The sequence below is a fragment of the Coregonus clupeaformis genome, chromosome 1 (assembly GCF_020615455.1).
Source record: "Coregonus clupeaformis isolate EN_2021a chromosome 1, ASM2061545v1, whole genome shotgun sequence".
Taxonomy (NCBI): Eukaryota; Metazoa; Chordata; class Actinopteri; order Salmoniformes; family Salmonidae; genus Coregonus; species Coregonus clupeaformis.
Window position 1 is genome coordinate 4,735,177 of NC_059192.1, and position 27,001 is coordinate 4,762,177.

General features: G+C 44.5%; 1 protein-coding gene across 1 annotated transcript; it reads left to right on the forward strand.

Moving 5' to 3' along the window:
* Positions 1 to 979: 979 nt before the first annotated feature.
* Positions 980 to 25,024, forward strand: LOC121580729 (zinc finger CCHC domain-containing protein 24-like). Its single transcript, XM_041895778.2, has 4 exons — positions 980 to 1,359; positions 7,070 to 7,270; positions 22,674 to 22,838; positions 23,215 to 25,024. Exons 1-4 carry the CDS (start codon positions 1,120 to 1,122, stop codon positions 23,326 to 23,328), a joined length of 720 nt encoding a protein of 239 aa, XP_041751712.1. The 5' UTR covers positions 980 to 1,119; the 3' UTR covers positions 23,329 to 25,024.
* The last annotated feature ends 1,977 nt before the right edge of the window (positions 25,025 to 27,001 follow it).

Here is a 27,001-nt window from a genome sequence, read left to right on the forward strand (position 1 = left end):
ATCACCCTTCTTAGGCTCTGGTCTAACATCCATTCCCTGCCGGATCGTTAGCCATTAACATCATTCTCCCGGAACCTTCACCCAACCCCTGCCGTGCCATCGTTTAATCTGCCACTTCACCTCCACCTACTCATCTCCGCCACCCGCTCCGTCTCCTGGATTATTCTGCACCTTTTGAATCTGTAATATACCCTCACCTTCGTTCAACTCTCCTTGTCCTGGTCTGCTTCTGGGTTCTGTCTTAGGGAACCGTGACACAAAGGTAAGAATCTCTGGATTAACCATCTAATGTTAGCTAAATTTTAGTAAATAATAAATTGGCTACATTTCTTTAAATGGACAATTCTGTGAATTGTCTTGTGCAAGTTTTAAATTGACACAATACCTGTTAGCAACAGTTGTCAGCTAGAGATAATGTGCAGGAGCTTGCAGGGATTTGTAGTTTTGCATCATGTTTACTTTGATGCTAATTAGCACTAAATTGAGCCGAAAAATAGAGCGAAATATATTAACAAAAGTCACTTTGTCCGAGAGAGCTTTACACGGTTATCAAAACGCCACGCCAGGATATGCCTACACGAAACACAGCCCTTATTTTAAGTGTTTCTAAAATCCTCTATGGGAAAAATGATTGGAACCGTTTTCCTGTTTGACCGCTAGGTTTTATGGGTATTATGACACCTCCGCCGTGGGGCTCTATCGGACCTCCTTCCTATTCATAATGAAGCACTCCAATGACCGAGACAGAATGTGCAATGAGCTGAGCTCATCTCGGCTGTGGTCTACTGTGAGTGGAGATAGGCTACAGAGTGGAGTCCACAGATATTTTGACTGGCACAAACTTTTTGCCATGTCATGCCTTCAACACGGTTCTCCCGTGACCATAACCCAGGGATTGGAGTCCCAGAGGGCTCTTTGAGGTGAATGCAAGGATAAATTTTTGTTAAAATCAGGTTAAAGAGGTCGAAATGATTATTTTTTTTTGTATCAGGTAGAACAGGTCAAATGATAAAAAAAAACCTTTTGGTGATTTGGTTTGGGTAGCCTAATTCTGCAGCAATAATCCCGGTGGCGCCTTGACTCTAAGACGCGCTGTGCGTTCCTCTTCCAAAGATCAACATGATGTCTGCCACAGATACGGGTACCTCTGTGTACCAACCAGCACAACTACTGAACTGGATCTATATGTCTCTGCAAGACTCCCACCAGACGAATGACTTCGATGCGTTCAGACCGGAATCAGAGAGTTCTCCAACGGACCTGAACAACTACAAACAGCCGTGCGCTGCTGCTGTCGACCTGAGCTCTGCGCTCAACTCCAACTATCTCAACAACTTCTTGCAACTCCAGAGGAATGAGGTAAAGTTGTGAAACGTTTATAAAACTACTTGAAAATATGTGATTTGCACAAACTGTATAATGCCAAACAACTTTGATTGAACTTCATCCAATATTGTATTCTGTCATTCATAGAACAATTATAATATTGTCGTTGCAATTAAACACTATTAACCATATTTTTGTCACAAGTTGAACATAGAAGCTGTACCCCTTGAAGCACCCACAAATATGTTATAATATATAATAGTATGCCATTTAGCAGACGCTTTTATCCAAAGCGACTTACAGTCATGCGTGCATACATCTTTTTTTGTGTATGGGTGATCCCGGGGATCGAACCCACTACGTTGGCGTTACAAGCGCCGTGCTCTACCAGCTGAGCTACAGAGGACCACCCACCCACACACATACATACATGTTCTTATGTAATTTGGTTTTGATTATAATAATAATTCTACTCATCCAATAGGGATACACATCTTAAGGTCCCATTTGAAGAATCAAGCAAAGAGCCCTGCCATGTACCAATCCAGTGTGCCGTCCTACATATTTTCACATTTTAATGTATGACCCACTTACCATATTATCTTAGTTGGACGGACAGTAAACATACAGTAAATCCCTAGCTCTGACACACATGCCTCCATTGGGCCGCAACAGTGTGGTGACCGGTGATTAGCTGTATGTGTATGTATATATATATATATATGCTATACTATGAATGAGCCCCTCTTCCACAGTACATAGTGCCTGGTGTGTGTTGAGACTGTTCTGATGTCAGTGGGCTGCCAGGGGAGGTAGGGCAGGTTGAAAAAGTTGGCATCCCAAATGGCACCCCTATTCCCTAAGTAGTGCACTACTTTTGACCAGGGGACCTATAGGGCTCTGGTCAAAAGTAGTGCACTATATAGGGAATAGGGTGCCATTTGGGACGTGGCCTATGCGATGTTCCTTTACTGCATGGGGGCCTGCTGGGTTGGTGGTGCTCAATCCGATTACCATCCCTCTCAGGACAAGTCTGAAATATAGACCAGTGCAGTATGTGAAATAGAATAGCACATTCATCAGACGAAGAAGAAACTAGGATTTATTTGGCTTGTGAGATTATGCTACAGGAAGATATGCTAATAGAGGAATAGTGTGCCGTTTGGGTCGAAAACAACGTGACGTTTTTATAGGAGCGTATCAAATTTGGTGTCAAATGAAAGCAAAAAATGAAGGCATCGTTCAACCATTTTCCAACCTAAAATAAGCAATGGCTGATTTCTGGTGACACAGATGGAAAAGGAGTCTTGAAAAACATCTACTAGAAAAAGTCTTAAAAGGTATTAGAAATACATCAAAACACAATACTTTTGAAGTAAAGGCCCCTGCCAACTAATATCAACATATATATTTAGTTTTGCTGAAATTATTAGAGTTCTGTAAGTTTAAGAAATATTAAAGTAACAAGTAAAGGTAGACCTACCAATTAGTTATAGTGTTTTTACTGATATCAAGTTTGTTATGAATTATTAAGTGATTAAAAACCTTCACTCTGTTTAGTAAAACGGGAACAGAGTGACGAAACATCTGTTACATAATGACTGCAATTGAATTGGCCACAGTGGGACATCCTAGTAATCACAAACCACAGTTGCAGTAGAACACATTACAGTACAGTAGAGTAGAGTATAGTTCAGTAGAGTATAGTTCAGTAGAGTAGAGTATAGTTCAGTAGAGTACAGTAGAGTACAGTAGAGTTCAGTACAGTATAGCACACATGAGTATAGTTCAGTACAGTATAGTTCAGTAGAGTATGGTTCAGTACAGTAGAGTACAGTAGAGTTCAGTACAGTATAGTTCAGTACAGTAGAGTTCAGTAGAGTATGGTTCAGTACCGTATAGTTCAGTACAGTATAGTTCAGTAGAGTATGGTTCAGTACCGTATAGTTCAGTACAGTATAGTTCAGTAGAGTATGGTTCAGTACAGTAGAGTTCAGTAGAGTAGAGTATAGTTCAGTAGAGTATGGTTCAGTACAGTAGAGTTCAAAACAGTACAGTAGAGTATAGTTCAGTAGAGTAGAGTATAGTTCAGTAGAGTACAGTAGAGTACAGTAGAGTTCAGTACAGTATAGCACACATGAGTATAGTTCAGTAGAGTATAGTTCAGTAGAGTATGGTTCAGTACAGTAGAGTTCAGTAGAGTACAGTAGAGTATGGTTCAGTACAGTAGAGTTCAGTAGAGTAGAGTAGAGTTCAGTAGAGTATGGTTCAGTACAGTAGAGTTCAGTAGAGTAGAGTAGAGTAGAGTATAGTTCAGTACAGTAGAGTACAGTAGAGTATGGTTCAGTACAGTAGAGTTCAAAACAGTACAGTAGAGCACACATGAGTATAGTACAGTATAATGTGATATACTTTACTGTACTGGCCTGTGCTGTACTCTACTCTACTCTACTGTACTCTACTGTGCTCTACTCTACTCTACTGTACTCTACTCTACTCTACTCTACTGTACTGTACTCTACTGTACTCTACTGTACTGGCCTGTGCTGTACTCTACTCTACTGTACTCTACTGTACTCTACTGTACTCTACTCTACTGTACTCTACTCTACTCTACTCTACTGTACTGTACTCTACTGTACTCTACTCTACTCTACTGTACTCTACTGTACTCTACTGTACTCTACTCTAATCTACTGTACTCTACTGTACTCTACTCTACTCTACTCTACTCTACTGTACTGTACTCTACTGTACTCTACTGTACTGTACTCTACTGTACTCTACTGTACTCTACTCTACTGTACTCTACTGTACTCTACTGTACTGTACTCTACTCTACTCTACTGTACTCTACTGTACTCTACTCTACTGTACTCTACTCTACTCTACTGTACTCTACTGTACTCTACTGTACTCTACTCTACTGTACTCTACTCTACTCTACTCTACTCTACTCTACTCTACTCTACTCTACCCTACTCTACTGTACTGTACTGTACTCTACCCTACTCTACTCTACTCTACTCTACTCTACTGTACTCTACTCTACTCTACTCTACTCTACTCTACTCTACTCTACTCTACTCTACTCTACTCTACTGTACTGTACTGTACTGTACTCTGTACTCGGAGTAGAGTTTTTGGAAAATGTGGCCACATAATTTTTTTTACTTTTTTACTGTTCTGTTACCATTCTGTTACCAAACGTTGCATCTGCACTGTTCCTCAAGTAAATGTGTTTTAGTAAAATGTTCAGTGGCAAAGTAGACTTCTGTATATGGGTGTATGGTGTGTTAAACTTTGCAATCAATAGATTTAGCTTGGCGTACATTTTAAAGTTAAAAAGCGAGTGTCAGCGTCACCCTGTTACCGTGTAATTGCCCATCCTTAAATGCCTGCATGTCTTCTAGTAGCTATCACAAATTACGAAAGTGGAGTTATGAAGATATCCATGGTAGCGTTAATTAAATACTTGTAATGATTTTATATGCTATTAGAAGTTGTAGGTGCTATGATGACCCATGGCTAGTGTATCACCCATGGCTAGTGTATCACCCATGGTTAGTGTATGACCCATGGTTAGTGTATGACCCATGGTTAGTATATGACCCATGGTTAGTGTATGACCCATGGTTAGTGTATGACCCATGGCTAGTGTATCACCCATGGCTAGTGTATCACCCATGGTTAGTGTATCACCCATGGTTAGTGTATGACCCATGGTTAGTGTATGACCCATGGTTAGTGTATGACCCATGGCTAGTGTATGACCCATGGCTAGTGTATCACCCATGGCTAGTGTATCACCCATGGTTAGTGTATAACCCATGGCTAGTGTATCACCCATGGTTAGGGTTTCACCCATAATCTATATAAGTATATTTCTGTGTTTAACACCTCAGTCATCGCCATCATTACTGATGTAGAGGTGGTTGGTTTAATTTTTCAAAGTGAAGGGTTAACAGTCATACGCACACTGCCATGTGGTACAGGGAGTTGATTACTCATATATACACACACAACATAACATGGTTGTGTTACGTAGCGGCGGTTTGTGGCTTCATAACATCGCCCAGTGCACTGGAAATTACATGGCTTGCATCCTAATCCAGTTCCATTCCATAACACGTAGTGCGTCAGGACTTTTATTGAATAAACAGCACAACAGCCTGTTGCTTCTTCACACTTGTTCTGTGTCACTGGTACCATAGTCAGTGTTAATATCCTGACCATAGATACGATGGTACTGATTGTGTGCCAACCCAACAGGGGGAATCAGAAAACGATCCCTGACAGAGGCATTCTGTTCCTCCCAGGAAATGGAACTCTTTCTGCACATCTGGAAGCATAAAATGATGTCCACGTCTGTTGGTACGGAGTGAGGAGACTAGCAAACAGGAAAACAAATCAAGTTGTGGTGTTGTGTCACAGACAGACAGAGAGGCAGTACTGTAATGTCACAGACATATAGAGAGGCAGTACTGTAATGTCACAGACAGATAGAGAGGCAGTACTGTAATGTCACAGACAGACAGAGAGGCAGTACTGTAATGTCACAGACAGATAGATAGGCAGTACTGTAATGTCACAGACAGATAGATAGGCAGTACTGTAATGTCACAGACAGATAGAGAGGCAGTACTGTAATGTCACAGACAGATAGAGAGGCAGTACTGTAATGTCACAGACAGATAGATAGGCAGTACTGTAATGTCACAGACAGATAGATAGGCAGTACTGTAATGTCACAGACAGATAGATAGGCAGTACTGTAATGCCACAGACAGATAGATAGGCAGTACTGTAATGCCACAGACAGATAGAGAGGCAGTACTGTAATGTCACAGACAGATAGATAGGCAGTACTGTAATGTCACAGACATATAGAGAGGCAGTACTGTAATGTCACAGACAGATAGATAGGCAGTACTGTAATGTCACAGACAGATAGATAGGCAGTACTGTAATGTCACAGACAGATAGAGAGGCAGTACTGTAATGTCACAGACAGATAGATAGGCAGTACTGTAATGTCACAGACAGATAGAGAGGCAGTACTGTAATGTCACAGACAGATAGATAGGCAGTACTGTAATGTCACAGACAGATAGATAGGCAGTACTGTAATGTCACAGACAGATAGATAGGCAGTACTGTAATGCCACAGACAGATAGATAGGCAGTACTGTAATGTCACAGACAGATAGAGAGGCAGTACTGTAATGTCACAGACAGATAGAGAGGCAGTACTGTAATGTCACAGACAGATAGATAGGCAGTACTGTAATGTCACAGAAGCAAAGAGTCCTACCATGTATCTATCAGCTAATTGGCACAATCCTGTTTAGGCCTAATATCCCAGATTGTGCCTTTTAACATGCTCTAAACCAAGTGTTATTCACTCTTAATGCAGTCTTAGAGACAGGCTCATCTGTAACTGACATTTTCAGCAATATTACATTATTTTCCATTACTTTAATTACATATATATATATTTAAAAAAAATATGTTATCAACTAAATTCCAAGCCCATATTTCACTCAGGGCTCTATTCAATCCGTATCGCCGAAGTATCGCGGAAGATCCGTGTTAAAATGTAAAGGTAATTTCCGATTGCTGCCTTTACCGGGAATGCAGTCTCCTTGATCATGGGCACATTACCTTTAATTGTCAATCGCGCTATAAAGTGGATGTTCAGCGCTAGGGATTGAATAGAACCCTCATTGTTTTCTGTCCACAGGCCTTAAACAACAACGTGTATAGAAGCTCCTCTCCCTACGGCTCACTCAACAACATCGTAGACGGCCTGAGTTCTCTGACCGACCACTTCTCTGACCTCTCCCTCTCCTCTGAGCCACGCAAACCCGGCAAGCGACCGCCCCCCAACTACCTGTGCCATCTCTGCTTCAACAAAGGACACTACATCAAAGACTGCCCGCAGGTGAGCAGAGCATGGCCCATACACACACACGCGCACGCACACACACACACACACACACACACTGACCCCAGGTGAGCCAGGCCTGGTCCCCTCTGAAGCCAAGCAGCTTCCCGTCTCATTTTGGCAGAACTACAGTCCGACGTAGGACTAGGCCTATACAGAACAGTACAGCCACCTTGGGAAACAGATGCCTTCTGTATTTTGTCATATGTATCACTATCGAAGTAATGGTGAACTGTTGAGGAAAGATCGTTAACGGTTTTAGTAATGGTGAAGTGTTGAGGAAAGATCGTTAGCTGTTGTAGTAATGGTGAACTGTTGAGGAAAGATCGTTAGCTGTTGTAGTAATGGTGAACTGTTGAGGAAAGATCGTTAGCTGTTGTAGTAATGGTGAACTGTTGAGGAAAGATCGTTAGCTGTTGTAGTAATGATGAAGTGTTGAGGAAAGATCGTTAGCTGTTGTAGTAATAATGAAATGTTGAGGAAAGATCGTTAGCGGTTGTAGTAATGATAAAGTGTTGAGGAAAGATCGTTAGTGGTTGTAGTAATGATAAAGTGTTGAGGAAAGATCGTTAGCGGTTGTAGTAATGATAAAGTGTTGAGGAAAGATCGTTAGCTGTTACATAACTAAGCAGTATTTCCCTGATGTTCCAAGACTCAAAATGACATTGGATCAAAACACTCACGATGATATGATGTTTCTGATGAGATCTAGAACATCATGAGGTTCTATACAAAAGACAACATACAGACACAAACATCAACAACATCACTCCTACCCAGACCCCTGTTCTCACTCCTACCCAGACCCCTGTTCTCCCTCCTACCCAGACCCCTGTTCTTCCTCCTACCCAGACCCCTATTCTCCCTTCTACTCAGACCCCTGTTCTCACCCCTACCCAGACCCCTGTTCTCCCTCCTACCCAGACCCCTGTTCTCCCTCCTACCCAGACCCCTGTTCTCACCCCTACCCAGACCCCTGTTCTTCCTCCTACCCAGACCCCTATTCTCCCTTCTACTCAGACCCCTGTTCTCCCTCCTACCCAGACCCCTGTTCTCACTCCTACCCAGACCCCTGTTCTCACTCCTACCCAGACCCCTGTTCTCCCTCCTACCCAGACCCCTGTTCTCACTCCTACCCAGACCCCTGTTCTCCCTCCTACCCAGACCCCTGTTCTCACTCCTACCCAGACCCCTGTTCTCACTCCTATCTCCAGTGCCTGCACTACTCTCCGCCACGTCCTCACATTGCACCATTTTGTTCCTCTCCGTCGCCCACGCTCTTTCAATATTTAGATAATGAAGCATATGATTCTTGGATGGTCTTAACGATGGAGGACTGTTTGATTTCCAGTTTTTCCAAGATAATTGACGAGAAGAGTATCGTCCAACCCATCGGGTATCTCACTGCACGCTCAAATGCCATGTCTTGAAATATGCAGACAGGGATTAAAAGTACCTTTACCTGTAGAATCTGTCAAACTTGAACAATCCAAAATGTCTATTTGATTATGTCGCAAAGCTAACTAAAAAGCAGCATTCCCCAAGAGAGGATGACTTTCACTTCAGCAGTGATGAATTCATTAACTTCTTCTTCGACGAAAAGATCATGATCGTTAGAAAGCAAATTACGGACTCCTCTTTGAATCTGCATATTTTTCCAAAGCTCACCTGTCCTGAGTCTGCACAGAACTGCCAGGACCAAGGATCAATGGAGACACTCAAGTTTTTTTATCCTATATCTCTTGACACATTCATGAAAATAGTCATGGCCTCTAAACCTTCAAGCTGCATACTGCACCCTATTCCAACTACACTACTGAAAGAGCTACTTCCTGTGCTTGGCACTCCTATGTTGAACATAATAAATGGCTCCCTATCCACTGGATGTGAACCAAATTCACTAAAAGTGGCAGTAATAAAGCAGCCTCTCTTGAAAAAGCCAAATCTTGACCCAGAAAATGTAAAAGAACTATCGGCCTATATCGAATCTCCCTTTCCTCAAAAAAAATTATGAAAAAGCTGTTGTGCAGCAACTCACTGCCTTCCTGAAGACAAATAATGTACAGTGCCTTGCAAAAGTATTCATCTCCCTTGGCGTTTTTCCTATTTTGTTGCATTACAACCTGTAATTTAAATGGATTTTTTTTTTGGATTTCATGTAATGGACATACACAAAATAGTCCAAATTGGTGAAGTGAAATGAAAATAATTACTTGTTTCAAAACATTCTAAAAAATAAATAACGGAAAAGTGGTGCGTGCATATGTATTCACCCCCTTTGCAATGAAGCCCCTAAATAAGATCTGGTGCAACCAATTACCTTCTGAAGTCACATAATTAGTTAAATAAAGTCCACCTGTGTGCAATCTAAGTGTCACATGATCTGTCACATGATCTCAGCATATATACACCTGTTCTGAAAGGCCCCAGAGTCTGCAACGCCACTAAGCAAGGGGCACCACCAAGCAAGCGGCACCATGAAGACCAAGGAGCTCTCCAAACAGGTCAGGGACAAAGTTGTGGAGAATTACGGATCAGGGTTGGGTTATTTAAAAAAAATCCTAAACTTTTAACATCCCACGGAGCACCATTAAATCCAGTATTTAGTCAGCCACCAATTGTGCAAGTTCTCCCACTTAAAAAGACGAGAGAGGCCTGTAATTTTCATCATAGGTACACATCAACTATGACAGACAAATTGAGGGAAAAAAAATCCAGAAAATCACATTGTAGGATTTTTAATGAATTTATTTGCAAATTATGGTGGAAAATAAGTATTTGGTCACCTACAAACAAGCAAGATTTCTGGCTCTCACAGACCTGTAACTTCTTCTTTAAGAGGCTCCTCTGTCCTCCACTCGTTACCTGTATTAATGGCACCTGTTTGAACTTGTTATCAGTATAAAAGACACCATTCCACAACCTCAAACAGTCACACTCCAAACTCCACTATGGCCAAGACCAAAGAGCTGTCAAAGGACACCAGAAACAAAATTGTAGACCTGCACCAGGCTGGGAAGACTGAATCTGCAATAGGTAAGCAGCTTGGTTTGAAGAAATCAACTGTGGGTGCAATTATTAGGAAATGGAAGACATACAAGACCACTGATTATCTCCCTCGATCTGGGGCTCCACGCAAGATCTCACCCCGTGGGGTCAAAATGATCACAAGAACGGTGAGCAAAAATCCCAGAACCACACGGGGGGACCTAGTGAATGACCTGCAGAGAGCTGGGACCAAAGTAACAAAGCCTACCATCAGTAACACACTACGCTACCAGGGACTCAAATCCTGCAGTGCCAGACGTGTCCCCCTGCTTAAGCCAGTACATGTCCAGGCCCATCTGAAGTTTGCTAGAGTGCATTTGGATGATCCAGAAGATGATTGGGAGAATGTCATATGGTCAGATGAAACCAAAATATAACTTTTTGGTAAAAACTCAACTCGTCGTGTTTGGAGGACAAAGAATGCTGAGTTGCATCCAAAGAACACCATACCTACTGTGAAGCATGGGGGTGGAAACATCATGCTTTGGGGCTGTTTTTCTGCAAATGGACCAGGACGACTGATCCGTGTAAAGGAAAGAATGAATGGGGCCATGTATCGTGAGATTTTGAGTGAAAACCTCCTTCCATCAGCAAGGGCATTGAAGATGAAACGTGGCTGGGTCTTTCAGCATGACAATGATCCCAAACACACCGCCCGGGCAATGAAGGAGTGGCTTCGTAAGAAGCATTTCAAGGTCCTGGAGTGGCCTAGCCAGTCTCCAGATCTAAACCCCATAGAAAATCTTTGGAGGGAGTTGAAAGTCTGTGTTGCCCAGCGACAGCCCCAAAACATCACTGCTCTAGAGGAGATCTGCATGGAGGAATGGGCCAAAATACCAGCAACAGTGTGTGAAAACCTTGTAAACACTTACAGAAAACGTTTGACCTGTGTCATTGCCAACAAAGGGTATATAACAAAGTATTGAGAAACTTTTGTTATTGACCAAATACTTATTTTCCACCATAATTTGCAAATAAATTAATAAAAAATCCTACAATGTGATTTTCTGGAGAAAAAAATTCTCATTTTGTCTGTCATAGTTGACGTGTACCTATGATGAAAATTACAGGCCTCTCATCTTTTTAAGTGGGAGAACTTGCACAATTGGTGGCTGACTAAATACTTTTTTCCCCCACTGTATGGAAGAAGGTACACTGGTCAGATGAGACTAAAATTGAGCTTTTTGGCCATCAAGGAAAACACTATGTCTGGCGCAAACCCAACACCTCTCATCACCCTGAGAACACCATCCCCACAGTGAAGCATGGTGGTGGCAGCATCATAATGTGGGGATGTTTTTCATCGGCAGGGACTGAGAAACTGGTCAGAATTGAAGGAATGATGGATGGCGCTAAATACAGGGAAATTCTTGAGGGAAACCTGTTTCAGTCTTCCAGAGGTTTGAGACTGGGACAGAGGTTCCCCTTCCAGCAGGACAATGACCCTAAGCATACTGCTAAAGCAACACTTGAATGGTTTAAGGGAAAACATTTAAATGTCTTGAAATGGCCTAGTCAAAGCCCAGACCTCAATGCAATTGAGAATCTGTGGTATGACTTAAAGATAGCTGTACACCAGCGGAACCCATCCAACTTGAAGGAGCTGGAGCAGTTTTGCCTTGAAGAATGGGCAAAAGTCCCAGTGGCTAGATGTGCCGAGCTTATAGAGACAAACCCCAAGAGACTTGCAGCTGTAATTGCTGCAAAAGGTGGCTCTACAAAGTATTGACTTTGGGGGGTGAATAGTTATGCACGCTCAAGTTTTCTGTTTTTTTGTCTTATTTGTTCCACAATAAAAAGTATTTTGCATCTTCAAAGTGGTAGGCATGTTGAGTAAATCAAATGATACAAACTCCCCAAAAATCCATTTTAATTCCAGGTTGTAAAGGCAACAAAATAGGAAAAATGCCAAGGGGGGTGAATACTTTCGCAAGCCACTGTAGTGTATTTAAAAAATCACGACAGATGTGATGGAAACAGGACATTTCGGTACAATTTTATAAATGGCGACAGATAATTTGATCATTCGACATGGTGGGATCTTTTTGTGTTGGTAAAATGTACACTGCTCAAAAAAATAAAGGGAACACTTAAACAACACAATGTAACTCCAAGTCAATCACACTTCTGTGAAATCAAACTGTCCACTTAGGAAGCAACACTTTGATTGACAATAAATTTCACATGCTGTTGTGCAAATGGAATAGACAACAGGTGGAAATTATAGGCAATTAGCAAGACACCCCCAATAAAGGAATGGTTCTGCAGGTGGTGACCACAGACCACTTCTCAGTTCCTATGCTTCCTGGCTGATGTTTTGGTCACTTTTGAATGCTGGCGGTGCTTTCACTCTAGTGGTAGCATGAGACGGAGTCTACAACCCACACAAGTGGCTCAGGTAGTGCAGCTCATCCAGGATGGCACATCAATGCGAGCTGTGGCAAGAAGGTTTGCTGTGTCTGTCAGCGTAGTGTCCAGAGCATGGAGGCGCTACCAGGAGACAGGCCAGTACATCAGGAGACGTGGAGCAGGCTGTAGGAGGGCAACAACCCAGCAGCAGGACCGCTACCTCCGCCTTTGTGCAAGGAGGAGCAGGAGGAGCACTGCCAGAGCCCTGCAAAATGACTTCCAGCAGGCCACAAATGTGCATGTGTCTGCTCAAACGGTGGGGGTTGTGCTTACAGCCCAACACCGTGCAGGATGTTTGGCATTTGCCAGAGAACACCAAGATTGGCAAATTCGCCACTGGCGCCCTGTGCTCTTCACAGATGAAAGCAGGTTCACACTGAGCACATGTGACAGACGTGACAGAGTCTGGAGACGCCGTGGAGAACGTTCTGCTGCCTGCAACATCCTCCAGCATGACCGGTTTGGCGGTGGGTCAGTCATGGTGTGGGGTGGCATTTCTTTGGGGGCCGCACAGCCCTCCATGTGCTCGCCAGAGGTAGCCTGACTGCCATTAGGTACCGAGATGAGATCCTCAGACCCCCTTGTGAGACCATATGCTGGTGCAGTTGGCCCTGGGTTCCTCCTAATGCAAGACAATGCTAGACCTCATGTGGCTGGAGTGTGTCAGCAGTTCCTGCAAGAGGAAGGCATTGATGCTATGGACTGGCCCGCCCGTTCCCCCAGACCTGAATCCAATTGAGCACATCTGGGACATCATGTCTCGCTCCATCCACCAACGCCACGTTGCACCACAGACTGTCCAGGAGTTGGCGGATGCTTTAGTCCAGGTCTGGGAGGAGATCCCTCAGGAGACCATCCGGCACCTCATCAGGAGCATGCCCAGGCGTTGTAGGGAGGTCATACAGGCACGTGGAGGCCACACACACTACTGAGCCTCATTTTGACTTGTTTTAAGGACATTACATCAAAGTTGGATCAGCCTGTAGGGTGGTTTTCCACTTTAATTTTGAGGGTGACTCCAAATCCAGACCTCCATGGGTTGATAAATTTGATTTCCATTGAAAATATTTGTGTGATTTTGTTGTCAGCACATTCAACTATGTAAAGAAAAAAGTATTTAATAAGATTATTTCATTCATTCAGATCTAGGATGTGTTGTTTAAGTGTTCCCTTTATTTTTTTGAGCAGTGTATTATATGAGAAATGGCGGTGGAAACACCTTTATGCGCATGTAACAATTTTGCTTCCGTCCCTCTCCTCGCCCCTACCTGGGCTTGAACCAGGGACCCTGCTACACACATCGACAACAGTCACCCTCGAAGCACCGTTACCCGTCGCTCCACAAAAGCCACGGCCCTTGCAGAGCAAAGGGAAACAACTACCGTACTTCAAGGTCTCAGAGCGAGTGACGTCACCGATTGAAACACTACTAGCACGCACCGCTAACTAGCTAGCAATTTCACACCGGTTACACGCAAATATTGATATAATAACCATCACATCGAAGTAAACTTGGAGTCACGCGATGACATGTTGTGTGGTCCTCCCACTAGGACTGGGGAAACCATGCAGTTTATTAAGCTACAGATTAAAGAAATGATGATGAACTTCACAGGGTGGTGAAAGTGCACGGTGATGAGCTTGATGCTCCTTTTCAATAAATATCGAGGGTCTTATTCTGGTGACATGATGATCGATGCTTGTCTGCCGTTTGACATGTAAAAATATTCTTGCTTTTATCCATAATAATGTCATCATGTAGACTAGTCTACCCACACAGTCTACCCACACTGTATCTGCCAGCTTTTGGCTGGAACGCCCGTGCCAAGACCAGAGTGGGCACATTTGCTATTTAATGCAACAGTTTTTGTGACAAAACTATCAGTAGAGTTGAAAATGCAATGGAAACACATTGAATTTTAGATTATTATTCGGTACATGAAAACTTAAGCAAAAATGACATTTTATGTGCACAACGCCGTCACACACTGATTTTTTTTTCCTCAAGCAGGAAGAGCACGGCTCTTTCTCCGGCTGTCCCGCTGTCAAGGCCCGCCTCAAATGGCACCCTGTTCTCTCTCTGTCTGTCAAAAGCAGTGCACTATATAGGGAATAAGGGCCCATTTGGGACGCAAACCGTAACTGTGCTGATGAGAGAGTGGTCAGAAAGGATACAGGCCATCATCACTAACTACAGACAGTGCGCCTCTCATCAGAACAACACTGGGATGCTTCCGGGACTTTGGATATGGAATGCAAAGTGTTGGATGGAAAAATGTATTGACATTTTACTGAAATAGTTGGGTACAATATATTGAATCACATTTTGAAATATGTTGACTGTTACTGTAATACATGGCTGCAGAAAAGTCAACACTCATATTCAACCCTAGAAAGGTGTGCCTCTATACTCTGAGGGAGTCCTAAGGACAAGACAGCTTATACAGAATCAATGTCATTTGGCTGGTTGCCCCGGCTCTTTTACCCTCCGGAGGGGTGCTGTTAATTCAAACCAGTCGATGTTGAAATAATATTTTTTTATGTTGGGCTTAGAATTTTCTTGTGTTATACAAGTGGAGTGAAGCTCATCTGGGGTTGATTTTCCCCCCCCTCCCCCTCCTGATTGGTCGACAGAGGCCAGCTGGGAGGGAAGGATGACAGAGTGGCTGAGGTATGTGTCCTGTAGAGGAGGAGGGCTGTGATTGGTCCATCACTGGGCTGGGCCTTTGCTACGCTCCTCAGGGAACATAGCTGGACCACTCCATAGAACTAGAGAACTCACTTCATATTCTATTGGAACTCACTTCATGTTCTATAGGAACTCACTTCATGTTCTATAGGAACTCACTTCATGTTCTATAGGAACTCACTTCATATTCTATTGGAACTCACTTCATGTTCTATAGGAACTCACTTCATATTCTATTGGAACTCACTTCATGTTCTATAGGAACTCACTTCATGTTCTATAGGAACTCACTTCATGTTCTATAGGAACTCACTTCATGTTCTATTGGAACTCACTTCATGTTCTATTGGAACTCACTTCATGTTCTATTGGAACTCACTTCATGTTCTATTGGAACTCACTTCATGTTCTATTGGAACTCACTTCATGTTCTATAGGAACTCACTTCATGTTCTATAGGAACTCACTTCATGTGTTATTGGAACTCACTTCATGTTCTATAGGAACTCACTTCATGTTCTATAGGAACTCACTTCATGTTCTATAGGAACTCACTTCATGTTCTATAGGAACTCACTTCATGTTCTATAGGAACTCACTTCATGTTCTATAGGAACTCACTTCATGTTCTATTGGAACTCACTTCATGTTCTATAGGAACTCACTTCATGTTCTATAGGAACTCACTTCATGTTCCATAGGAACTCACTTCATGTCCTATAGGAACTCACTTCATGTTCTATTGGAACTCACTTCATGTTCCATAGGAACTCACTTCATGTCCTATAGGAACTCACTTCATGTTCTATTGGAACTCACTTCATGTTCCATAGGAACTCACTTCATGTCCTATAGGAACTCACTTCATGTTCTATTGGAACTCACTTCATGTTCTATAGGAACTCACTTCATGTTCTATTGGAACTCACTTCATGTTCTATAGGAACTCACTTCATGTTCTATTGGAACTCACTTCATGTTCTATTGGAACTCACTTCATGTTCTATAGGAACTCACTTCATGTTCTATTGGAACTCACTTTATGTTCTATAGGAACTCACTTCATGTTCTATTGGAACTCACTTCATGTTCTATTGGAACTCACTTCATGTTCTATTGGAACTCACTTCATGTTCTATAGGAACTCACTTCATGTTCTATAGGAACTCACTTCATGTTCTATAGGAACTCACTTCATGTTCTATAGGAACTCACTTCATGTTCTATAGGAACTCACTTCATGTTCTATAGGAACTCACTTCATGTTCTATAGGAACTAATTTCATGTTCTATAGGAACTCACTTCATGTTCTATAGGAACTCACTTCATGTTCTATAGGAACTCACTTCATGTTCTATAGGAACTCACTTCATGTTCTATAGGAACTCACTTCATGTTCTATAGGAACTCACTTCATGTTCCATAGGAACTCACTTCATGTTCTATAGGAACTCACTTCATGTTCTATAGGAACTCACTTCATGTTCCATAGGAACTCACTTCATGTTCTATAGGAACTCACTTCATGTTCTATTGGAACTCACTTCATGTTCTATTGGAACTCACTTCATGTTCTATAGGAACTCACTTCATGTTCTATAGGAACTAATTTCATGTTCTATAGGAACTCACTTCATGTTCTATAGGAACTCACTTCATGTTCTATAGGAACTCACTTCATGTTCTATAGGAACTCACTTCATGTTCTATAGGAACTCACTTCATGTTCTATAGGAACTCACTTCATGTTCCATAGGAACTCACTTCATGTTCTATAGGAACTCACTTCATGTTCTATTGGAACTCACTTCATGTTCTATACGAACTCCATGTTCTATACGAACTCACTTCATGTTCTATTGGAACTCACTTCATGTTCTATTGGAACTCACTTCATGTTCTATTGGAACTCACTTCATGTTCTATTGGAACTCACTTCATGTTCTATAGGAACTCACTTCATGTTCTATTGGAACTCACTTCATGTTCTATAGGAACTCACTTCATGTTCTATTGGAACTCACTTCATGTTCTATTGGAACTCACTTCATGTTCTATTGGAACTCACTTCATGTTCTATAGGAACTCACTTCATGTTCTATAGGAACTCACTTCATGTTCTATAGGAACTCACTTCATGTTCTATAGGAACTCACTTCATGTTCTATAGGAACTCACTTCATATTCTATTGGAACTCACTTCATGTTCTATAGGAACTCACTTCATGTTCTATAGGAACTCACTTCATGTTCTATAGGAACTCACTTCATGTTCTATTGGAACTCACTTCATGTTCTATAGGAACTCACTTCATGTTCCATAGGAACTCACTTCATGTTCCATAGGAACTCACTTCATGTTCCATAGGAACTCACTTCATGTTCTATTGGAACTCACTTCATGTTCTATTGGAACTCACTTCATGTTCTATTGGAACTCACTTCATGTTCTATAGGAACTCACTTCATGTTCTATTGGAACCATAGAACTCACTTTGTGTTCTATTGGAAAACTTTTACTATAGAGACTTTGAACCTTTTCTCCCACTTACAAATAATTAGATTTACAGTTAGCACTCCAACAACTCCAACAATTACAACGGTTTAACCTGTCACCCATTAAAAATGGTTATTTGTTGTGTGGAAAGAGACTAGAGATAAAGGCTGTGGGTGGGTGGGTAGGGGGTAGAGAGAGACTGGAGAGAGGGGCTGTGGCAGGGTGGGTAGGGGGTAGAGAGAGACTGGAGAGAGGGGCTGTGGGTGGGTGGGTAGGGGGTGGAGAGAGACTGGAGAGAGGGGCTGTGGCAGGGTGGGTAGGGGGTAGAGAGAGACTGGAGAGAGGGGCTGTGGCAGGGTGGGTAGGGGGTAGAGAGAGACTGGAGAGAGGGGCTGTGGCAGGGTGGGTAGGGGGTAGAGAGAGACTGGAGAGAGGGGCTGTGGCTGGGTGGGTAGGGGGTGGAGAGAGACTGGAGAGAGGGGCTGTGGCAGGGTGGGTAGGGGGTAGAGAGAGACTGGAGAGAGAGGCTGTGGCAGGGTGGGTAGGGGGTGGAGAGAGACTGGAGAGAGGGGCTGTGGGTGGGTGGGTAGGGGGTGGAGAGAGACTGGAGAGAGGGGCTGTGGCAGGGTGGGTAGGGGGTGGAGAGAGACTGGAGAGAGGGGCTGTGGGTGGGTGGGTAGGGGGTGGAGAGAGACTGGAGAGAGGGGCTGTGGGTGGGTGGGTAGGGGGTGGAGAGAGACTGGAGAGAGAGGCTGTGGCAGGGTGGGTAGGGGGTAGAGAAGGACTGGAGAGAGGGGCTGTGGCAGGGTGGGTAGGGGGTGGAGAGAGACTGGAGAGAGAGGCTGTGGCAGGGTGGGTAGGGGGTGGAGAGAGACTGGAGAGAGGGGCTGTGGGTGGGTGGGTAGGGGGTGGAGAGAGACTGGAGAGAGGGGCTGTGGGTGGGTGGGTAGGGGGGTGGAGAGAGACTGGAGAGAGAGGCTGTGGCAGGGTGGGTAGGGGGGTGGAGAGAGACTGGAGAGAGGGGCTGTGGGTGGGTGGGTAGGGGGTAGAGAGGGCATGTGGCTGGGTGGGTAGGGGATAGAGAGGGCATGTGGCTGGGTGGGTAGGGGGTAGAGAGGGCCTGTGGCAGGGTGGGTAGGGGGTAGAGAGGGCCTGTGGCTGGGTGGGTAGAGGGTAGAGAGGGCCTGTGGCTGGGTGGGTAGGGGTAGGGGATAGAGAGGGCCTGTGGCAGGGTGGGTAGGGGGTGGAGAGGGCCTGTGGCTGGGTGGGTAGGGGTAGGGGATAGAGAGGGCCTGTGGCAGGGTGGGTAGGGGGTAGAGAGGGCCTGTGGCTGGGTGGGTAGGGGGTAGAGAGGGCCTGTGGCAGGGTGGGTAGGGGGTAGAGAGGGCCTGTGGCAGGGTGGGTAGGGGGTAGAGAGGGCCTGTGGCTGGGTGGGGTAGGGGATAGAGAGGGGCTGTGGCTGGGTGGGTAGGGGGTAGAGAGGGCCTGTGGCAGGGTGGGTAGGGGGTAGAGAGGGCCTGTGGCAGGGTGGGTAGGGGGTAGAGAGGGCCTGTGGCTGGGTGGGTAGGGGATAGAGAGGGGCTGTGGCTGGGTGGGTAGGGGACAGAGAGGGCCTGTGGCTGGGTGGGTAGAGGGTAGAGAGGGCCTGTGGCTGGGTGGGTAGGGGACAGAGAGGGCCTGTGGCTGGGTGGGTAGGGGACAGAGAGGGCCTGTGGCTGGGTGGGTAGGGGACAGAGAGGGCCTGTGGCTGGGTGGGTAGAGGGTAGAGAGGGCCTGTGGCTGGGTGGGTAGGGGATAGAGAGGGCCTGTGGCTGGGGGGGTAGGGGGTAGAGAGGGCCTGTGGCTGGGTAGGGGTAGGGGACAGAGAGGGCCTGTGGCTGGGTGGGTAGGGGATAGAGAGGGCCTGTGGCTGGGGGGTAGGGGGTAGAGAGGGCCGGTGGCTGGGTAGGGGTAGGGGACAGAGAGGGCCTGTGGCTGGGTGGGTAGGGGATAGAGAGGGCCTGTGGCTGGGTGGGTAGGGGACAGAGAGGGCCTGTGGCTGGGTGGGTAGGGGACAGAGAGGGCCTGTGGCTGGGTGGGTAGGGGACAGAGAGGGCCTGTGGCTGGGTGGGTAGGGGATAGAGAGGGCCTGTGGCTGGGTGGGTAGGGGATAGAGAGGGCCTGTGGCTGGGTGGGCATTACAGTAAGTGATGAAATTCTCAGTCATGAATTTTGCAACATCATGGCAGCAGGCTTGTGGTACATCCCATTTAAATGGCACCCTATTCCCTATATACAGTATATTTCCATAGGGCTCTGGTCAAAAGTAGTGCACTGTAAAGGATATAGTGTGCCGTTTGGCACGCAGACCTGTTTCTCAACATGCAGTTTGACAGAAACCATAAACCAACATTCCATGTGTGCTCATAGACTGCTTTACAAACCCTTTCCGTCATCTCTTCATCATTCTGCTTCAGCGCTTTGAGCTGGCAATCCTCCAAAGAAACCCAATATGTCATCCCCCCTGCTAAAGTTTAGAAACCCAATATGTCATCCCCCCTGCTAAAGTTTAGAAACCCAATATGTCATCCCCCCTGCTAAAGTTTAGAAACCCAATATGTCATCCCCCCTGCTAAAGTTTAGAAACCCAATATGTCATCCCCCCTGCTAAAGTTTAGAAACCCAATATGTCATCCCCCCTGCTAATGTGATGAGAGGTGAGAGTTGATAAACGTTACTGCATGTGCATTTGGCCAAGTAATGTATTTCTCAATATACAGTATTGTGGAACAAGAGTCAAGACCACGGTCAGTGGTTGTAACGTCACTGTCATTCAGTGACACTGAAGAAGTCGTATGTGAAACACATTGTTCGTTGATTCACTGCAAATGAAAAATAAATATACACAGTTGTATGAAAAAGTTTGGGCACCCCTCTGAGGCTGCATAATAATTGACTCTGTCGTCACCAGAAAATGATCACAGTGGCATGCCATTCCTTTTCTAATAAAAGCTGAGTACTGGGGTATTGTCCAGACAAAGATTTTTAGTGTAGCAATATTAAGTTGTATGAAAATAAATCAGATGTGAAAAATAGACAATGCAAAAATTTGGGCACCCTTGTCATTCTGTTGATTTGAATACCTGTAACTACTTAGCACTGATTAATTGGAACACACAAATGGTTTGGTGAGCTCTTTAAGCCTTGAACTTCATAGACAAGTGCATCCAATCATGAGAAAATGTATTTAAGGTGGCCAATTGCAAGTTGTTGTTCTCTTTGACTCTCCTCTGAAGAGTGGCAACATGGGGGCCTCAAAGCAACTCTCAAATGACCTGAAAACAAAGATTGTTCAACATTATGGTTTAGGGGAAGGCTACAAAAAGCTATCGCAGAGATGTAAGCTGTCAGTGTCCACCGTGAGGAACATAGTGAGGAAATGGAAGACCCCAGGCACAGTTCTTGTTAAGGCCAGAAGTGGCAGGCCAAGTTAAATATCGGAGAGGCAAAAGCGAAGGATGGTGAGAACGGTCAAAAACAGCCCACAGACCACCTGCAAAGACCTACAACGTCAATATTGCTGCAGATGGTGTCACTGTGCATCGTTCAACAATTCAGCGCACTTTGCACAAGGAGAAGCTGTACGGGAGAGTGATGCGGAAGAAGCCTTTTCTGCTAAACACGCCACAAACAGAGTCGCTTTAGGTATGCAAACGCACATTTGGACAAGCCAGCTTCATTTTGGAATAAGGTGCTGTGGACTGATGAAACAAAGATTGAGTTATTTGGTCATAACAAGGGGCGTTATGCATGGCGGCAAAGGAACACAGCGTTCCAAGAAAAACACTTGCTACCCCACAGTAACATTTGGTGGGGGTTCCATCATGCTGTGGGGCTGTGTGGCCAGTGCCGGTACTGGGAATCTTGTTAAAGTTGAGGGTCGCATGGATTCCACTCAATATCAGCAGATTCTTGGGAATAATGTTGACGAATCAGTCACAAAGTTGATGTTACGCCGGGGCTGGATATTTCAACAAGACAACGACCCAAAACACTGCTCAAAATCTACCCGGGCATTTATGCAGAGGAACAAGTACAATGTTCTGGAATGGCCATCCTAGTCCCCAGACCTGAATATCATTGAGAATCTGTGGGATGATTTGAAGCAGGCTGTCCATGCTCGGCAACCATCAAACCTAACTGAACTGGAGATGTTTTGTAAGGAGGAATGGTCCAAAATACCTTCATCCAGAATCCAGACACTCATTAGAGGCTATAGGAAGCGTCTAGAGGCTGTTATTTCAGCAAAAGGAGGCTCTACTAAATATTGATGTGATTTTTCTGTTGGGGTGCCCAAATTTATGCACCTGTCTAATTTCATTTTGATGCATATTGCAAATTTTCTGTTAATCCAATAAACCTAATTTCACTACTGAAATATTACTGTGTCCATCACTTATTTGATAGATCAAAATGAAATTGCTGATCCAAACACCCAATTATTTATAAATGGAAATCATGGAGATTGTCAGGGGTGCCCAAACCTTTTCAAAAAACGGAAGTCAAGGTTGGTCGCCTGTCTTTTCTAGTGTGCAGTTTTTACACTGTTTTTTTCTGGGGACCAGTTATATCTGCCAAAAGCAGCACCTGGATGTAGAGGACCTGCTGTGCACAGGGACGTCTCTTTGTATTCACTCAATATACTACAATGAAATACGATATCACCATGTTGGTGTTTTATCTGTCAATTCTTTGCTTCCATTTGCTTTGTCTCCAGGCTCGGCCTAAAGGGGAAGGCCTGACCCCATATCAGGGCAAGAAGAGGTGTTTCGGGGAATACAAGTGCCCTAAATGCAAGAGGAAGTGGATGAGCGGGAACTCCTGGGCCAACATGGGACAAGAATGTATCAAGTGCCACATCAACGTTTACCCTCACAAGCAGGTAAATACTTCCAATTTTGTTTCTTATCCATGATGTTAGCCTGGTCCCAGATCTGTCTGTGCTGTCTTGCATATAGGCCTACATATGAGACCAGGCTATCTTGACATACCTCCATCCAATTGTTCTATTGGCTCAAGGACATTATTTCAACTGATTGTGTAACTTTGACGTGTTTATTACTGATTTATAAACTATCTATGAACTAATAATGAACCGTTTATAAACTACTTATAAATCCTATAAATATCTGTGGCCAGGACTCCCATGTAAAAGAGGCCCTCTGACCTCAATGGGACCTGGATAAATAAAAGGTTGAATACATTGTGTTTTTAAATAGCTTTAATGTAAAGTGTGTTACCTGTGTTTCTCTGTGTAGAGACCTCTGGAGAAGCCTGATGGGTTAGACGTTTCAGACCAGAGCAAGGAACATCCACAGCATCTGTGTGAAAAATGCAAAGTGCTCGGCTACTACTGTCGTCGCGTGCAATAATAACCTGCCGTTACCTGTTCATGGAGTTGCCCCCTAGACAGATCAATAATAACCTGCCGTTACCTGTTCATGGAGTTGCCCCCTAGACAGATCAATAATAACCTGCCGTTACCTGTTCATGGAGTTGCCCCCTAGACAGATCAATAATAACCTGCCGTTACCTGTTCATGGAGTTGCCCCCTAGACAGATCAATAAGAACCTGCCGTTACCTGTTCATGGAGTTGCCCCCTAGACAGATCAATAATAACCTGCCGTTACCTGTTCATGGAGTTGCCCCCTAGACAGATCAATAAGAACCGCCGTTACCTGTTCATGGAGTTGCCCCCTAGACAGATCAATAATAACCTGCCGTTACCTGTTCATGGAGTTGCCCCCTAGACAGATCAATAAGAACCTGCCGTTACCTGTTCATGGAGTTGCCCCCTAGACAGATCAATAATAACCTGCCGTTACCTGTTCATGGAGTTGCCCCTAGACAGATCAATAATAACCTGCCGTTACCTGTTCATGGAGTTGCCCCCTAGACAGATCAATAAGAACCTGCCGTTACCTGTTCATGGAGTTGCCCCCTAGACAGATCAATAAGAACCTGCCGTTACCTGTTCATGGAGTTGCCCCCTAGACAGATCAATAATAACCTGCCGTTACCTGTTCATGGAGTTGCCCCCCTAGACAGATCAATAATAACCTGCCGTTACCTGTTCATGGAGTTGCCCCCTAGACAGATCAATAATAACCTGCCGTTACCTGTTCATGGAGTTGCCCCCTAGACAGATCAATAATAACCTGCCGTTACCTGTTCATGGAGTTGCCCCCTAGACAGATCAATAAGAACCTGCCGTTACCTGTTCATGGAGTTGCCCCTAGACAGATCAATAAGAACCTGCCGTTACCTGTTCATGGAGTTGCCCCCTAGACAGATCAATAATAACCTGCCGTTACCTGTTCATGGAGTTGCCCCCTAGACAGATCAATAATAACCTGCCGTTACCTGTTCATGGAGTTGCCCCCTAGACACTGATCAATAATAACCTGCCGTTACCTGTTCATGGAGTTGCCCCCTAGACAGATCAATAAGAACCTGCCGTTACCTGTTCATGGAGTTGCCCCCTAGACAGATCAATAATAACCTGCCGTTACCTGTTCATGGAGTTGCCCCCTAGACAGATCAATAAGAACCTGCCGTTACCTGTTCATGGAGTTGCCCCCTAGACAGATCAATAATAACCTGCCGTTACCTGTTCATGGAGTTGCCCCCTAGACAGATCAATAATAACCTGCCGTTACCTGTTCATGGAGTTGCCCCCTAGACAGATCAATAATAACCTGCCGTTACCTGTTCATGGAGTTTCCCCCTAGACAGATCAATAATAACCTGCCGTTACCTGTTCATGGAGTTGCCCCCTAGACAGATCAATAATAACCTGCCGTTACCTGTTCATGGAGTTGCCCCCTAGACAGATCAATAATAACCTGCCGTTACCTGTTCATGGAGTTGCCCCCTAGACAGATCAATAATAACCTGCCGTTACCTGTTCATGGAGTTGCCCCCTAGACACAGATCAATAATAACCTGCCGTTACCTGTTCATGGAGTTGCCCCCTAGACAGATCAATAAGAACCTGCCGTTACCTGTTCATGGAGTTGCCCCCTAGACAGATCAATAAGAACCTGCCGTTACCTGTTCATGGAGTTGCCCCCAGACAGATCAATAATAACCTGCCGTTACCTGTTCATGGAGTTGCCCCCTAGACAGATCAATAATACCTGCCGTTACCTGTTCATGGAGTTGCCCCCTAGACAGATCAATAAGAACCTGCCGTTACCTGTTCATGGAGTTGCCCCCTAGACAGATCAATAATAACCGCCGTTACCTGTTCATGGAGTTGCCCCCTAGACAGATCAATAAGAACCTGCCGTTACCTGTTCATGGAGTTGCCCCCTAGACAGATCAATAAGAACCTGCCGTTACCTGTTCATGGAGTTGCCCCCTAGACAGATCAATAATAACCTGCCGTTACCTGTTCATGGAGTTGCCCCCTAGACAGATCAATAAGAACCTGCCGTTACCTGTTCATGGAGTTGCCCCCTAGACAGATCAATAAGAACCTGCCGTTACCTGTTCATGGAGTTGCCCCCTAGACAGATCAATAAGAACCTGCCGTTACCTGTTCATGGAGTTGCCCCCTAGACAGATCAATAAGAACCTGCCGTTACCTGTTCATGGAGTTGCCCCCTAGACAGATCAATAATAACCTGCCGTTACCTGTTCATGGAGTTGCCCCCTAGACCCTGATCTTGGGTCAGTTTAGCACTTTCCGCACTCATGTTAAAGGTTAGGTCTGGGGGGAGGGGAAGCTGATCCTAGATATCTACCTAGGGTAAACTTCACCCCAGAGTCAAGTTCACTTCCCTGGCCTTAAGTTCACTTCCCTGGCCTTAAGTTTACTTCCCTGGCCTTAAGTTAACTTCCTTGGTTTTAAGTTCACTTAACCCTCCAGTGGTTAATGAAGAGATGACGCTCATCTAATGTGTTATGTACTGTATATCTCAGTAAAATAGGCCTGATCAACTGTCCTACTCTGTTGTACTAGAAAACATTTCCCTACATGTGTGAATTGCAGACAATACCATGTCAATTCAGGAAATAAACTGAAATTCAAATTTCAGTTTACTTCCTGAATTGAAGTGGAATTGACCCCAACCCTGGTGTGTGTCGTGTGTTTTATGACGATATCGCTGTCAGTACAGTAGCCCCTACCTACCTACCCATTTTCAATGTCAAACTGTACCTCTAATGCCTCGTTTTATACCTGCCGCTAACATGCGTCCTTTTTTGATTGTGTCCACATTTTCAGAAACATGTCTACACACGGTATTGAGATGTGTCCTAACCGTCCACTGTGTCCGCACTGTGACCAGATTTCCTAGTCCCTCCCTGTATGCTAATTATTTGACAGCCATTCTTTCAAAGGAGTATTTATTTATTTTAAGACACAAATTGATGCCATAAGTCAATGGTGCCACCTGTGAATGATTTGTAGAAGGTGGGATACTGATGATTTAAATGGTTTCACTGTCCAGGAAGATCTGATCCCAATCAGATCACAATGCGTCTTTTAATCGTCTACACCTGTCTGAAAATGTTGGCAAGATCAGGACAAAGGATGCATGTTAGAACCAGGTATAAACGGGGCTTAAGTGACATCTGTTAGGCCGGGTTTAGACAGGTCCTTTTGACCAATCACATCAGATCTTTTCACATCTGATTTTTTTTCAGAGGTGATCTGATCGGTCAATAGACCAATTAGTGAGAGAAAAAAAAATCAGAATTGGGCTGCCTGTCTAAACGCAGCCTCTGTGTTTACAGGATTAATTCATCTAGTAATTTGTTATTGCCTGTACTAGTACTTTAGTAATGCTTTAGGTTTTACTTTATGTGGATGTGTTCATTCATTTAACGTCTTAAAATAACCAAGGCCGGGATTCCATCAAAGGCGTGTTGTCGACAAACGCATAGAGCTTGAGTCTTCATCCGCACCGTTTACCATGAATGAGATCTCCGTGAATGTCGGGGAAAATGGCCTTTAATAAAAGGTGCCTTGTCAACAGTGCAATGCACTTGCCGACAACGCACATTTGATTGAATCCTGGCTCAAGTGAAGTGGATTA